Genomic DNA, 17,358 nt, shown 5'->3' with positions numbered 1-17,358 from the left:
GCCTATTTTCAGTATAATAATAGAAATTCTATGATATAGAGAATGGTGGACTGTGAGCTTGCATTAATAGTTAATTATGGCAGACACACACTTGACAACCCTTTATCCACGAGGTACAATAGAGCATTTGCCATGTGTTGTATCTCTCTGCTTAGAACTGAGAAACCTACTGACCCATTACCACACTTTACTGATGAGTCCAACCACTCTTGAATATTTTAATACTGCACAGTGAGATCTTCATTATGCAAAGGAGCTTTCGTCCCGCTGCTTTAAGATTGAAGTGAGCGTGGTGTTGCAGTGAAAGCCGCTTTGTCCATGATAGGATCTGAGATTCATTTTGTCTATCCACAGGACACAGTATATTTCTCATTATCAAACACAGCTCCACTTTTCTCACACTTGTCATTAAGCACTTTTGCTTTTGTCTGCATAATGATGTGTTCTGGAACCCGCTCTTATGGCCAAATTTCAATCATTTTTAATCTGAGACTAAGATTAGATGGGAGAATCAAGAAAGATAGTTGTGTTGAATTTTATTGTCAAGCTAAACACTCTTTAGGTTACACATCTTCAGGTTACACAGACATAAAACAAAATATGCATCATCACACTACTTTGAAATAACATGGTTTGCATGTGAAATGCAAATGATCAAATTAAATGTAAATTATTAGAACCTTATAAACAAGCATTGAAGTGGCTCTCCTTCCCATCAGCCATGCTCTTATAAAAACACAACTATCCATGTCTTTATTATCAAAGCTTATAGATTTTGTATATGTAGCTTTCCATTTTACTCCCCTGATTCAATTTTATTTTGAGTGTGCCTAGCTTTTCTCTCTCTTTTGAGCCTCTTGTTATGTTTTTAATATTGAATAGATTCCTGCCCTGATCCATTTATTGTGGTCTACTTTGTAGTTGCTTGGGTAACTGCTGACACAGTACTCCTTCAGGAAATTAATAATTCAAAAACTGTTGAAACTTTCAAATGCTCAGTGGTTCCTGCAGAAGCTGTTGCACAAACAGTGAGTTTTAACAGCTGGCATCAAGTTGTTAAGAATGTCTAAAAGAAGATGGGTGGAATTCAAAATTTGCCAGACCATAAGCTGTTCGGCTCCTGTCAGCAGAAGACACAGAGCATCCTCTCCTGCTGATACTACTGCTGTTGCTGATGCGGGTATGTTTTAAATATTATTAGAGGGCAGAGAAATGTTTACGTTTTTGTAAGCAGGTTTAAGGTGAGAACTTTTTTTGACCATATTGAAAAACAAGGTGACATGACAGTGGCTTATACAATAGTACTATAGTTTAAAGAACTTTAACATGAACTTTTGTTCAGTTGAAGACAAATATAGTGTTTTTAACAACTTAAGGTTGACATCACATTTTACAAATCAGATGCATTACACAAACTATGCGGGGATGGATTAAAAAAAAGTAGGATTTAATATGAGAATATATCATAGAAAGTATCTCATCTTCAGAATAATATTCCTGGCAATGTGCTTAATTGAAGCAAATGTAATTGCACAATTTAATAACAAATAATACAAAAAATGACCACAGTTTTTCCAAACTATGGTTCCTCAGAACATCAAAATTACATCAGCAGTGATGCAATTTACCGTTCTCTTCGGCAATTAATGTAACAAAAATGCATACAAAATGACACTTTAGTCATTATTGTTAACCTAAACATGTTTGCAGAACAAATACTATTATATTAATTGTATTGATGACTATGACTCATATTCGGACTGAAGATCAGTTCCACATAAATATTCTGTAAAATACTGGACAATTTGTCCTTTATCGCCTCCATCTGTCCTAGAAACTGAAGCCAGTCTCTCATGTTACCTGTCCCATTCAGCCAATGAGGCTCAAATGTTTCCTTTTCAAATGAGTATATGCCACTGTTGTTGTTTAATGTGCTCAGAATAGCCCAATCATGTGCCATTCTCTGAAACTTGAGTTGATGACAAAAGTATTTTATACAACAAAAAAAAATGCAGCTTTGAAATTAAAATATCTCCTCATCAAAAAAGAAACCTCTCAAATGGGACGGAACTGCCTTTCCTCCCGTCACCATAGAAACTGAGCAGACGTTTTAAGCACTATTCAGACTGCATATAAAACAGAGACATTCATGACATTGTGAAAATCCTCAGATATGTGGATAATGTCACCTTATTCATTTATTTAGTTTACGGTAAGAAGTTAAAGGATTCTGCAAAGTGAGTTTGCATATACAAATTCAGATTTCTTCACAAACATCATAGATCAAAACATGAGAAAATACAAAGTAAACATGACAAACAAACAGAGCTATGTGGTTTGTTAAAGATGTTTGATTGTGTCCTACAGTGCTGCAATGTAGAACATGAACTAGGGCAGGCTTACTTAGGCCTACTACAATTTTGAGGTACATGTATATCCAATGGAAGCCACTCCTCAGTGTTTCGTCACCATGTTCATTGTTCAATTTTACTTATCGGTTTCCTAACATTTTAGAAAACAAAACGTATGATAAGCTTTAAAATATACTTGATTCTTTGATTAAACAATATAAGATGTTAAGTGAATTACTTTGTATATTGCAGGGTAATTAAAGTCTTCTTTTAAAGTTTTAAGTATTGATTATATTTCACATCATTGAACAAAACATGCAAAGTAACTGAAGGCACCAAATAAATGTAGTGGACTAAAAGTACACTATTTACCTCTGAATTGTAGTGGAGTAGAAGTAGAAAATAGCACAAAATGTACTAAGTAAAGTATGAGTCCCTCAATTGTACTTAAGTAAGTCTACTTATTTACTTTACACCACTGAGTGAAATGCATTGACAATAGCCCAAGTACAAGCAATCGCGACATTTCTGACAGCCCATGAAGGCAACACTTTTGGCATGCCTGTGGGCGCGGCTACATCTACATGACGTCATCATAGATGGGTCTCATGTTTACGTGGAAAACATGGCGGCGGACTACCAACAAGGAGACAGCTCCTAGTAAATGCAACTCGAGGCGAGCTGGAAACCAAAACGAGAGACATATTCAACTGTTAGCTCTTACATTTAACTCGCTGGTATTGCGCATGAAGCAGTCTCCCTCTCGTTTCAGCCACAGGGACAGCGGTGATGGAGGACGAGGAGAGGCAAAAGAAGCTGGAGGCCGGCAAAGCAAAGGTTGGTTTCTCAGTTTTTGCTGTCACTGGCACTGCTATTATGCTGTAAAGTGATAACTTAGTGTTGTGGACAACTTATTTCACTCACTGCTGGGTCTGTCAGCTGTTTATGGGCACCCCTCCTCCCCTGTTACCCACCTCCCAGCTGTCAGTCCCACAAACATGCGCCCTGTTCTGACAGCCGCTTGCTCGCCGGGGTGTTAGCATGCTACTAGCCACTGACTCCTTTGTCATGATGCATATCTACTACTTACTTCAATGATTAATTGCACTTTTCTGAACGTTTAGGAATGTAAAGCAATCCTAACTTAATAATAATAGCTGCCACATCGTTATCAAAGTATTATACATGCCTAAACTCCACCTGAAGTGATGCAGGCAGGCTGGTGTAACAGGATAAACAGGACACATTTCCCCACTGGCTAGAGCAAACATTGCCCAAACTTGTGCTTCATTGGCTTTATCAATCAGAGGCATCATTTAGGTCAGGAGGACAACCCCCACCCCGCCAGTAACTGATGTAAAACCGGATAATGATGGGCTTTATTTTGCCCTGTACACTTGGATTAATGTCCATGTCCATTCTATCTATCTCTATGTATCAACTTATTCATTTACAAATAGTTTGTAGAAGAAGGATTTCTGTCAGTCGGACTTGAAATGCTACCACACATGTTGACACTGCAGAGAAACATCTAATATGCTAAGATATTTGGTTTGTTTTTAGGTCACACCAGGTTACATACTGGAGCTGCTGCTCTGACTTTTATGTTAGCACAGTGGGTGAGACCATGACAAACACCATCTCAGTGGCATTTTGTTTTATAAAAGGTCTCTCTGTGCTGCTGATGTTGTTGTTGTTGTTGTTGTTGTTGTTGTTGTTGTTGTTTCCACACACCGTACCATGTCACCCAGAGAAACCTCACTTTAGATTTTGCCTAATAACCGTTTTATAAAGGTTGGCAGAGATATCCAGGACATTATTATTTGTTCTCAAAGTCTGACTGGATCTTCTAAGCTTGGATTAAGTCAAGGCTGAAAGAAGTCAGCATGCAAAGGGAATGTTTAAATAATGACATGACATTGCTCCTTTAAATGTCCAAACATTAAAGGTAAACATTAAAATTATAGCTGCTTTAAATGTAAGATCAAACTGTGCCTGTGTGACTTTTCTGTAATTCATTGAATCCAATACATTTAGCTGATAGTTAAGAGGAAATAAGTAATGGCTGCTATAATTTCCCAGTCTGACGATCAGAGACAAAGACTAGTATCCTGGTAATGATTTTCCTGGAACCAAGTTTACGTAAGGCTTCTTATTATTGTCAGAGTGAAAGGAGAAATCTCAATCACTTTTTCTATAACCCCTCTACTTAAATTGACATCTTTCCCTTGCAATGCCTATTGAGTTAAACCCGACAGTAAGCTTTCATTGTAGGCTGATGTTACAATCCATTAGCTGCAGATGTATTGTTGCTCTCACTTTTCTCTGTAGAAAGTGCATTACCAGCATAATATATACTGGAGCAAGCCTTCAGCTCACTTTGAGTGTCAGTTTGTCCAGACACAGCCGTGATAAGCTCAAGACGGTGGAATGATTTTGTGAACTTGGATACTTTAACAGTTGTCAGTTTACCTGTCGCTTACCTTTTACTGTCTTTGCCAGACTCTGCAAAAGTGGCACCAACAGAAGGACATTATGTAAATTGCCCGTGTGTAATTCAGTGCACTTCCACTTTATCTCAAACTGATATAAAATAGACATGTTTTATTGTAATGGTGGTCTACAATTAAGGCTTATTTTACTGTCAGATTGGTGTCTCCATTGGTGTATAATAGCTGCCAGCATATGTACTCTTCCAGCGTTTTCAGAGAAATACAGATTGGCTCACGGGGAGGACACTGCATTGTTTTTTTATTTGGACCCAGCGATGCATGCATCATTCATGAAGGGCGACATGCATATTTGTTTATCTGATCCTTTCATGTGCCTTCTGGTCATGCATTAAAAGTATGTTTGAAACTTTACCGTCCTCTGCCATCATGAATAATGAGGTTGATGAGTCTGCAAAATAAGGCATCATGGCAGTGGATATCTGATCACTGCTGATTTTGCAGTTTGCAGCTAATTGCTTAAAAGATTCCTGATTTGATATTATGTCCTAACCAAATAGCAACTTTATAAAAGCCTTGATTGGATTTTTTGGATTTGATTCAGGTGTTAAATAAAGACAAAGTTAGAGGAACCATTTGTCAAACTGTACCACTGCCAATTAAAAAGTATTGTATTGGGGTTTAAATAGCCATAAGGGTCAGCGTTGATCAGGCAGCTATTAAGGTTTCAAGGACACCAAAGGCGCAAGTTGATCTGCTTAGCTTGGCCTGAATGGTTAATCGTTTCGGTGACTAATCATGTATGAGCCCTGCACAGCTCCATATGATACAGCGAGTTACCACACTCTTTTATCTTATTACTTTGAATAGGAACTGGGGGGTTTCACCTTTTAGGCTACAGTCTTTATCATCCCAACATGTTTGGAGATATAAAAGTGTACGCCTTTGAAGCTCTTGTAGTGTCATGCAGTGCTGCATGCAAAGGGATTGCCCAGTGATTGATTGGATGTGATCGTCTTATCAGCTGTCCGGTTTTAATTACTTCAACCAGGAAGATGACTTAACCAAACTTCCTTTACACTTTTAGAAACCTTTTTTATGTTTCTTTCCCCCTCGTTCAATATTAACAAAACTTATTTTTCAATTGAAATACAGCAAAATAGTCAGCAGAAAAAACTCAAATCAGGCAAGTGTAGAGTAATCTGATGCTGCAGTTGCACACCAGCTGATCTGAATGTATAGATACTATACCGTAACTAGCTACGTTTCACTGTCTTCATAAGACAAAAGCTTTTCGATTAGGGATTTGAATCTTGTATACCATATAGATCATTTAAAATCACAGGTTTGGTTTTAATTGAATACTTTTTAAAATCTTGGGATGTATAAATTATTTTTGCAGAATATGCAGTCTTTACGTTTGATTTGTCCAGCTGAGGACTCTGATTTTAATACCAATCAGATTTGCACCAAACATTCTCCAAATTCACACTTGTCTTCCTAATAAACCCTACCACAGGTGTATAGGAACTTTAGAAACTGTCCAACAAATAACATTTCTTAACAGGGTTCTAAGGCTAGATTTAACCAGAATGTGGCCCCTGCATGCCATTGGAAAAGCAGCCATCTCCAAAGACACAGCCCTCTGTTACTCTCTGAGGAGGCAGACTGTGGCGGCGGTGCATGAGCACATCATTCTCAGTAGAGGTTATAAGGATACTTGACCTTGATCTTGGCTTAGAATTGTTGACTGCAAAGGCGCATAGGGCTGGGACAGGTAAGGAAAATATATTGCTTGTGGAGACAGAAACACGTGTGATTGGATGACCTGCAGAACCACATTTTATTGTTCACAGGCAATAAGCATATGCTCAGAGTCAGAATAAACACTTGAAAATACCTCTGCCTGCCACTCAGTCGCAGTGTGAGAGACTATAGAGCAGGAGTTCAGGTCATCACATTTCTTTCAGATATATGCGCATATATAGAATACACTATAGCCAATAACAGCTCCTGTGTTTGAAGCCTCTTTTTTGTCTTTTTGTTTTGTTTCAGGCCGGTTAGCTATTGTTAATTTCCAACTGGAATGTGTGTGTAAATGTGTGTAAAACACAGGATCGCTGCCCTCTGGTAGTGGGATGTTGACTAACCGACAATGCTGACAGCCTCATTGACACATGACTTTGCTGTGAGCTTCCTCCCCACCGCACTACTGCTTTTCATTGCTATTTTATTTATTGATATGTAAACTATTTAAAATAAAGTTTACTTGTACCTTGTTACTTTTTGGTTCAAATATTGCTGTGAAGACAAAAAGTAGTGCTCTTGGAATTGTAATTGATAGTCCTGCTATTGATACATCCCTTGATAAGGTACATTTTCTTACTGTTCATGGACGAAATAAAAATGTTGTTTTTTTCTTCTCATTTACTTCAACAATGGTTAATACACAAAGACCTATTATACATCGTGACTATATACAGTTGTGTTGACCTCCAAATTTAAATGTATAAAAAACTGAATTTCCTAGACAAACACACAAGTGCGCACTATTAAAACACTGATTTGGTAGCTCCACTCCTTCCAGCAACACCAGATTGTAATTGCAGTTCATTTCATCTCACCAAAAAAAGAAACATATTTACTGTATGTTGTTGTTGGTACTGTTAGTCACCTTATTTTACACATTGATTTAAAAAAAAGCCTGTGTGAAAAATCTGGCTGTGTAAATGTTTTCAGACAGCAGATGGTGATACATCTACATAGTGTCTCCTCCTGGATGGCGATACAGCGACACAGCTCCAGTACTACACATGCTCTGCTCTGCCAGCCAAATAGGGCAGCCTGATATGATAAGCAGCTCAACCAAAGGCTGGGTTTCTCCAAAACTCTGACTAATTTCTGCTGGCAGGTCCACTGCATGTCTCATTTAGCCATAGTGTGTTAGTCTGATGGAATCCATATTCATGCTGTTGTGTTTTCAGAGCCTCTCTGCTCTACACTTTCCATCCTGTAAGACTGGCATTCATTCATATCTCACTCCTGTTATTTAACGGCTGGCGCTCTCCTGGAAGCACAGATAGATGGGTATATTTAGATGAGGGGTAACGTGTGTGTGTGTGGAGGGGCAGAGGTGCACATCAGAAGCCCTTTTAGCTTTCTAAGCTGTGTGTTGTAGGTTGGGGGACGGGACCACGACGCCCACTCTCAGCTCTGTCGTGCCCGCCTCTAACCTTTAGTGCAGCACCATCATGCCAGCCCCGTCAGACTGTGCTTTCATTTATGCTAATGTTGCTGCTACAGGAGTGTGCTTTGCCAGATAAGTGTACAAAATCACTTCTTATGTACTCACTGTTCTCACTGTGTACAAAGCGTTCTTATTTGCATTGTGTGTGAATGCTGACAGGACAGTGTTGTCACACATGGCTGAAATGACAAACTGACATTTAAGTGAAAACCATTTATACTTTAAGGGATATGTATTTAAGTAGAAATGTTACTATACCATTAAACTTGACTCAGTGTGATTATATGTCATGCATAGGTAGGTATAGCTCTTGGCATGTTGCAAATCATTGAGCAGTATTTATCCAATATGTTATTTAAATATACATTTTGCACTAATGAGAGTTGATTTTTCAGGTGTTCAGTAGTGGATAGGACAAAAACAGACAGTTTCCCTGTTGAAGCAGGAAAGTTCATTCTTGACGTTTTAGTCTAAAGACAAAACAACAACCTTTCCAAAAATAGTGCCAAACCTGTATGTTAATGTGCATTTAGGGTAATGATTCCTGTCACGGGGGTTCATAGCCATTTCCAGGACAGGTGAGCAGGCATTAGCATGGTATCCTTGGCAACAGTCTGTGTTTATCTATCCATGTAACACCTGCAGCCCAGCTGTCTGTTAGCTTTTGCTGGCATACATACAACATACCAATAGTAGGACTGAACTGTGCTGCTATTACACTTCCCAGATGGGAAATGGTCCTGCTGTCCTTGTTTTTAGTATAAAGTGAGTTTTGTGTGAGAGAAAGTGAAAAATAATGAATAGTTAGAAATCTGAGTTGTTTGCTGCTACACTTAACAACTGTTTTTAAAGTATTAAATAACAATAGTAAGTAAATAAAAAGGCCTGTGTTACATTGCAATATAAATTATGAAAGCTAATAACACTGGATAATAAATATATTTAAAATAATAATAATACATGTGATTTATATAGCGCTTTTCCTAATGCTCAAAGACGCTTTACATAAAGTCGAAACAGAAACAACAGAAAAATATAGAAAATGGGGGGAGGGGGAGTTAATTACAGATTGAAAGCTAGAGTGAATAAGTGAGTTTTGAGAGACTTTTTGAAGGATTCCAGAGTGTTGGCCTTTCGGATGTGACTGGGAAGGGAGTTCCAGAGGGTGGGGGAGGCTGCATATATATACAGTGTATATAAATATATATATGATTAGGGCCAGAAAATATTGAACAGTTACTGGATTCATTGATTTAGTGGTTATTCAAAAGACATTAAATGAACTGAAATTGTGTCTGTAGCTGATCATAGACTGAAGTGATCATCTTTCATCATCCAGAATGCAAATGGATTACTTTTGGATTATTATTTTTTAAATTATCTGCCACAAGTGATCAGACAAAAGTTGTGCTGAGGTTCAAATAGCCTAAAGGTCGGCGTTATTCAGGAATTCTTTAAGGTTTTGAGGACAGCAAAGATAGGAGTTGATCTGCTTAGCTTGACCTGAATGGTTAATCGTTTCAATGACTATGTCTGGGCCCTGCACAGCTCTAAAGAATAGACTGGACCACAGTGGCTCTTTTTATCGTATTCATTTGCTTAATTGACACAGGAGGGTTTTGCTTTTAGTCTGCAGCTTTTGTCTTTGTTCATATTTTTAAATATCTAACATTCAATGATTTTGAAACTTTTGTAATGTTATGCTTTGCTGCTTGTACCAGTTAAATTGATAAAAAGTGGAACCAACAAAAAGTTGTCTCTTTCATAAATGATGAACATAAATAATGTAACAAACCGAGAGAGATGACATAATGTTTAAGTGCAGATCATTGACATAGTTTGAAAATGTAATCCCTCGAGTCAGGATTAGCACCTGGCAGAGCAAGAGGCATGTGTCGGGTGATACGGACTCAGGGAGGGAGTCACTCACTGCAGGGTAGACGTCTTTTTGGGACACATAATGCAGCACTTTCATTTGGGCAATCTGTGTCGACTCGGAGTAAGTTCATTAGTTATTTTTCTTTATTTTCTTTATTAGTTGTGTAGTTAGTTTGTGTTAGGTTAAAGAAGTTGTGAATCAGGCTAAAGCAGGTGGTTATGCTCTGAAGCTTTAGCATTAAGGTCAGATAAACACAGATCTGAGAACAAGCTCCAGCTGGAGATGTAGACAAGAATAACCCTTCCAAGAAGGTTTAAAGTGTTAAAGCAAATGTTTTTACTTAAGGATCGCTATTGAAGCTGAAAATGTAATTGTTATTCTTTAACACTGTCTGTTTCTCCCTCTCCAGTTGGCTGAGTATCGGCAGAGAAAAGCTCAAGCGGACTCCCAGAAGCATCAGAAAAAGAAAAAGAAAAAGAAAGCGGCTGAGGAGTCTGAGGGGGATTCTCAGGGAAGAGTGGAGGTCGAGCCGGATCAGTCTGTGGGAGGAGAAGAAATCTCAGGCCGAGGATGGGATGGATCACAACAAGGGAATGAAGACCCCCCCACTGCGGAGTTTACCTTCGCCAGGACGCTGCGGAGTGGAGAGACGGTCAAACATAACCAGACCTACACCATAGAGGTACACATCATCGTTTATCACAGTTTTACTGTCCAAATATATCATTCAATGAACACAAAATTAGCTAAAGGTGCAAAAATTCATGTCTGAGAACAAATTTGATGATAGATAGTGCTGCAGTTAATTACCACTGTCATTATCAACATATTCTAACCTGAACATTTTCTGAAGGCCGATTTGACTTGAATTGTTAAATTGATTTATCTAGTAGTTCAGACTCCAAAATATAATTAGTTTAATATCAAAGAAAACCGAGAAACCCAATAAATATTCACTTTTGAGAAGTTGAAAAACACAGATTTTTTTTTTACTTTAAAGATGAATTTATCATCAAAGTAGTTGGCAATTAATTCTATACTAATTGAGTTAACAACTAATTGAGCCTAAATGGTTAATGGTAAATAGACTGTACTTGTATAGAGTTTATCAGGTCATTTTTTCGACCCCTCAAAGTCATTCACCCATTCACACCCATTCACACCTTGCTCTAGACAGAGGAACTACCTTTCATACACATTCACACACCGTTGGCAGTGCCATCGGGAGCAAAAAGTATCTTGCCCAAGGATACATCCACAGGTTAAAGTAAATTTTATTTTGAAACATTAACAAACAGGCTCTAACAAGTTAGCCTTCAATTATTAAACTAAGAGCACATCTGTTCTATCTGATGCATTTCAGAAACAATTCTTAGTGTTGACATGATATTAAGGCTCTGACTCCAATCTAAATTCAGAACTGGTTTGAACATTCACAGTTTGGTTGTGATGTTGGATTTATTTATTCATTCATTATGGGGGTCAAATGTACTGCTTTAAAATATTGTAAAAGACATCTTCTAACTGTATAATAAGATTCACTGTCTGTGTGTTTTAAACAGCGTTCAGCATATTTCTCTGTGACACACAATTTCTCAAAATATGAATAATGTTTATTCATGAACCTGTCATTAATTGTCTCCAGTGAAAGGACACATTTGAAGCCTTTCTAAACATGAGCCTTCCTCAGAAAAGCCTTTCTTCTGTCTCTAATGCTGCAGTCTGATGTAGTCTGCTCCTGCTGCGCCAGGAAAGCCTTTCAACATAATGCATTTTATGGCGTCAGTCTTTTATCGTCAACATGCGCTTATAAGAGCATGTGAGAGATGTGAGAGATACACGAGCAGTGATAGGTCGTTGTTAAAATGATCATCGTCCTCTCAAGAGTTTGGTTTGTCTCCTGGAGCTAAATGAGCCGCTGTAGCTGTCATGACAACCGGTCCCACTGAGAGCATAGGGCGATGATGTAGGAATTTAGGCAGGAAAATGAATTGTTTCCTCATTTCATCTGAATTTTATAATTCAAGCTTTTCTTTAATGAGAAGATTCAGCTGGAGATGTCTTGCCTTTGTAAGTCTGACACAATCAACCCAAACCAACATTTCAAAGTTACTAATGACTGAGACCTTTAGACATTGCAGAAAGAACATTTCTAAATGACATTTGTTCACAATCAAGCACACACAACAATAACATTTCCAATCACCAATTATTAAGCCAGTAGCATAATAATGGAGCCTTTCCTTCAAGGAAAAAACTAATATCCCTGTAATTAGTACCAAATTACAGAGGAATATATTTGATCTAAAACCAAGTATTTTTTTCATAAAATGATTGGTAACTATGAATCCTCATCCTCATTTGAAATGTTGTATTCCAACGGTAAAGATTGGACTTTTGAGCATCTTCAAGACGTTCTGTGATTTCTTTGCAGCATGCATCTGGTTTCATTTGTCATCGAGTCATTTTGCCTGGAGGAGGCTTTACTACTATATGAAAGTACTAAAAACTTAGAAGTGTAAATTATTTGTGAAAACTGGAGGAGAATAATCCAGAAGGAGGTGAATGAAGAGTTTGGAGGAGAGAGATGATGATTGAGGTTGTTCTGAGCTGAGGGTCGAAGTTTTAAACTGCTTAGTTCTTAGTTTGCCTAATACACTACAGACCAATACCTTCATCCAGCATGCTATTTGAAACTTTCAAGGGATGAAAATGCTTCTACAAATTCATTAAATACCCAATCAAATGTCTGCGTCTCCTGTGAGCCCAGCCCACTTTCATAATGCAACAAATGGTCTGATATTTTTACTCGGAACCAAAAGCTGTTAAAAGCATAGTTATTATTTGTTCTGTAAGCTTTACAAACATACATGACCCTTTAAACCTCTCAACAATGGCTCTGATAAATACATTTTTAGCAGAAGATAAGCTATTTGAAATCAGTTTCAAAGGAATGTTCCCAGATCTGAGAGCTCTTACACTTTATTCATGACTCGAGTCCTCTCAGTCTCTTTTATCACCGCTGTGCAGCCGCTCTGGACCCACTGTACACTTGATGCGGTACATGCCCACTAAACTTCCAGTTGCCATGGAAACACACAATTGCCTTTTAAACAGGATGGGATGCGTCGGCCTGTGTGACCAATTCCTGTGGCCTTGCAACACTTTCTCTGCAGACCTTAAGGTTAATTGAATGTATGAATGATGTGATGTGCGGAAAGTTTTCTTACCTTGAAATCGACCCACAATCCTCTCTGTTATAAAAGGCTGTGGAACATAAAGCACTGAGATGGACTATGAAACACTAACAACCAAACAAACTGAGCCATACATACAGTGTTGTGTGAATTAGTTTAATGGTTTATCCTTTTTTTTTTACAACAGGTTCGAGGTTTGTTTGTGACACTGCTTTCTGTCAGCAGGAAACGGTTGCTGTGGAAACATAACAACATCAGAGTTTTCCATTCTCAAGTCTTTCACAGCTCAAGTAATTACAAATATAAGTGTGTTGAGTGTTGAGTCATAGAGGACGCCTTAGACAGCGGCAAGAAAACTTCATGGTCTCGCATCAATGAGGTTGTTACCAAGGGTTCACGTGTCCTGTTCTCCGTGCACGTTGCTCTACGCAGTTTGAGCTGATTTTCGAGATCTGCAATCAATCCAAGTAAAACTCTCCCTTGCTCCGGTCGTGGACTTCATACAGTTTAAATTTATGACCCATGAATTAACCCGAAAATAGAGTCAAATAATGGCTGTCATTACCCTGTGAGGGGGAGAAAGGAGCTGTGTGATGGAAATAGGTTATGCCCATATTTTAGTGCTGAGTGCCCACAGAAATCGGACCGCATGGTTTTAAATTGATATGATTACACATTTAATCATGTTCATTTTGTGCAAGATTGGAGGATTTCTGGAATTGTAATCACAAGAGGGTCCGGCTCTAATTTCACAATAAAAGATTACACATATCCAACATGTATATTTGACTTACATTATGCTCAATTGTGATGCATTGTCTGTCATGTACTATCTATGACGTTGCTTAAGTTGTCACGCGTTAACATTCAGATCACGTTTTTTACCTGGCTCATATTTTATTCTTTAATTCAACATATTATTACTGTCTGTTCATTTTTTAAATTCAGTACTGATTTATATTGTCTTAATCTCCTCTGTTGCAGCCCGAGAGTGAAGTGTCCACGACCGCTGAAGATTATTCCTCAGAGGTGAGGGGACCGTTCTGAAAAAATGTATCATCACATCGTGAGAGAAACCTTTTCCCCCCCCCCCCCCGTTTGATCTGTTGATAATGTCAAGGGCTACATGGATATAATATTTTATTGTCCTTCTACACAATACCTTATCTCCCATTCCTACTCTAGATGTTTTTACCAATGCCAAGTTTACATGGATGCACCTTGCATAATGGAGCCTCTTTAAGATGGGCTGCTGGAGATCCCTGTGTAACTACCAATGGATGCTTTTGTTGATTTTGTGAACGTGTTATATTTGTACAGCTTATTAGCCAGGTTAACCCTTGCCAGTACACACCTGCACATTCAGACTACTAGGTAGGTTATAACATATCCCATGCTGGTATTCCTTTGGTGGATACATCACTAAAGATCCAACCACAGACCCAGCCACTTATTGTCTGGAAAATAAGTGAAACTTTTTCCCTTATGCCCTTTGAGTTGAATTTTGTTTATGAAATCTGATAGATAAATGATTTTATTATCAGGATATTCATGCTTGTGAAGATTGAACTTATATAAACTTGTGAATCACATCTTAAGAATATATTTGATCTAAAACTAAACTAAGACAATTCTGAATCTGTAAAAGGGTGATTTAAATGTGATTTTCAAACCTTTGCCATAAAATACATTTTTAGCACTACAAATCTACCCAATTAAGACTTTTGAAACGTGGACTTTTCCATAACAGCTCCTATATCTTAAAGTTTGGCTGACAGCGTTGTGAATTAACAGGTGAATGGATGCCATGAGGAGATGACAGAGAACCTAATGATGCCTTCGAAGGATTTTATCTGGGTACAGTAATCAAGCAGTTCTTTTGGCTCGGCTTTCGGCTGCTGGACGTAACTGTCTGTTTGCTTACATTTTTAGTCCTGTGCAATATTTCCTGTAACCCACTAACCAAGCCTGTTGATTGCTGTACTCACTGGACCATAACCTTACTGTATGTGTGATAGGAATTTAAACGCTGTATTGTAGGGAAGAGAAATGTTACTATGTTATGAATGACAATTTTAAAAGCACTAATGGCTGACCAGTTTAGGATTCAAACAGGGCCTTGTGACATTTTAGAAGTGTCAATTATTTGTGAAAACTGAAGGAGAATCCTCCGGGAGAAATGAAAGAGAATAAAGGGGAAAAAGGACTGTGAAGAGTTTGGAGGAGAGAGCACAGATCCACTCAGGTTATATTTGAACATGAGAGGGAAACCAAGGAGGTGCTGATTAGAAAAGGTACCAACTGTTTGAATTAATATGAGATGTTAAAAAAAAAAGCAAAAATATCAGAAGTAATATATAAACTGAACTGTTCTTATAATATAAAAGTGCTACTATAACTTAATATGTTTCATTGAAATTTGATGAAGGTTTTCGACTTGTGTGTTTTGCTTTAATCTATAATACAATCCGAATACTCGATGTGGATTAAGGGCTGCAGCATTAATCTCTATTGGTGCATATTCTTTATATTGTGAATTGTATATATTCGATATGCTTAGTGTTTCTTGACTGTCGCTGCAGAACCTGGGTCTTAAACTTGAAGTCCATCATTCACAGGACTACAGTTCCCTTGATTTTAAGCCACACAAGTGTTCTTTGTGAAGGCTAACAAGTCACTCTAACCTTTGGTTGCTACCTATCCCGCCTTGAAGAAGGTCTCTGTCTGAAAGCTCACTTCCTTAAATATTTTAGCACTGATTTCACAGTGCAAATGTATTAAATTGTTTTCATTACATCTGGTAGTCTATAGTTCCTGCACCAAAACAGCCAAACCTGATACAACGGTGAGAGGTGCTGTGTTTTTCTTCAACATTATTAAAATGAAATAATTTAGTGTGGGATGAGACATTTTAATTATTACCTAAACGATAAGTATTCAGCACCATGGCACAAGGCTTTTGATTTTAAATTGAAAGTGTAACAACATTGCTAGACCCAAAATGTCTCATGTTTTTTAACAGTATAAGAGACATTTTCAGGTATTTAGTTGAATTATTTTCCTACTAACATAGACCGACTTTGCCTAAACTGCTATGGGTTTTTGGAGATGCATTTTGATCAGAATCTGTAAAGCAATCCTTCGCAAAAACACCATTAACACATTTATTGCACTTTCATGTGGCTCTTGTAACTAACTGCTGTTGCTTTATGGTGGCGAATAATTGCTAAGCTCAATCCTAATGGCTTCACCAAAACCCTGTAAAAATAGCAAATTTTCCTACTCAGGAGGAGGTGGAGCCCCTGCAACAGGTGACAAAGGGAGGAACGATGGAGGAGGAACTAGCCACCAAGACCCAGGCAGTGGAGGAGCTGAGTCGAGAGCTTGAAGAAATCAGAGCTGCCTTTGGCACCGAGGGAATACAGCAGGTACATTCATTACCCGTCATTGTTGTTGTGAATATCTGAGTTCTGGCAGGGAATTTTCACACGACCACATCTTGCGTTTGGTTTTAAATCACAAATGGTCAACTTTAATCCGTTTCAAATTATTTGTCATAGTGCAATTAAATCTGTAGCTCTAACTGGCAACAATGTAATGGCGAGAACTTGTTTATTCCCCCATTGGAAAGCCCAGAAGGTATTTTCTGATGCTAAATCCTTTCTCTGCTCAGTGGCATCATTAATGCTTAAGCCGTCTGTAAAGTGATTTTACTTGCATTTGACCTTTCTAGCTTCAGGACTTTGAGGCGGCTCTGAAGCAGCGAGATGGCATCATCACGCAACTTACAGCTAACCTTCAGCAGGCTCGTGAGGAGAAAGACGAGATCATGAAAGAATTCCTGGAGCTGACGGAGCAAAGCCAAAAACTACATATTCAGTTCCAGCAGGTGGGAATGTTTTTGAAGTGTGAACTTCTATGGTATATTAGCTATTCATTCCTATATGCCCTAGCCACTACATGTAATTACACTATTATTATAAAGATCTATGTTTTAATTAAAAAGTCATTTGTTTGTGCGAAAATCTCAGCTGCAGGCAGGCGAGACGCTGAGGAACACGAGCCACAGCAGCACAGCAGCTGATCTTCTGCAGGCCAGGCAGCAGCTCATGCAATACCAGCCACAGCTGGAGGAGCTCCAGCACAAACTCAGTGAGATGGAGACGGTAAGTTGCTTAATGTGATGCAGACATCTTTTAGACATGTGTTTGCAGAGTATGTTCTCCATGTTGCC

At 38.3% G+C, this 17,358-nt stretch overlaps 1 protein-coding gene across 5 annotated transcripts in view; it reads left to right on the top strand.

The window, feature by feature from the left end:
* Positions 1–2,980: 2,980 nt before the first annotated feature.
* akap9 (A kinase (PRKA) anchor protein 9) overlaps positions 2,981–17,358 on the top strand; it is a 61,242-nt gene continuing 46,864 nt past the window's right edge. For 4 of the 5 annotated variants that reach the window (XM_063898648.1, XM_063898650.1, XM_063898647.1 and 1 more), the window contains exons 1-7: positions 2,981–3,188; positions 10,337–10,609; positions 14,109–14,153; positions 14,919–14,981; positions 16,412–16,552; positions 16,858–17,013; positions 17,156–17,290. In XM_063898648.1, the coding sequence (XP_063754718.1) occupies positions 3,141–3,188; positions 10,337–10,609; positions 14,109–14,153; positions 14,919–14,981; positions 16,412–16,552; positions 16,858–17,013; positions 17,156–17,290 (861 nt within the window). In that variant the 5' untranslated portion in view covers positions 2,981–3,140. The remainder of the gene's footprint in view (positions 3,189–10,336; positions 10,610–14,108; positions 14,154–14,918; positions 14,982–16,411; positions 16,553–16,857; positions 17,014–17,155; positions 17,291–17,358) is intronic. The other variant, XM_063898649.1, reaches the window with a different exon arrangement.

The sequence above is a fragment of the Eleginops maclovinus genome, chromosome 13 (assembly GCF_036324505.1).
Source record: "Eleginops maclovinus isolate JMC-PN-2008 ecotype Puerto Natales chromosome 13, JC_Emac_rtc_rv5, whole genome shotgun sequence".
Classification (NCBI taxonomy): domain Eukaryota; kingdom Metazoa; phylum Chordata; class Actinopteri; order Perciformes; family Eleginopidae; genus Eleginops; species Eleginops maclovinus.
This window is presented reverse-complemented; position numbering and strand designations above follow the sequence as displayed.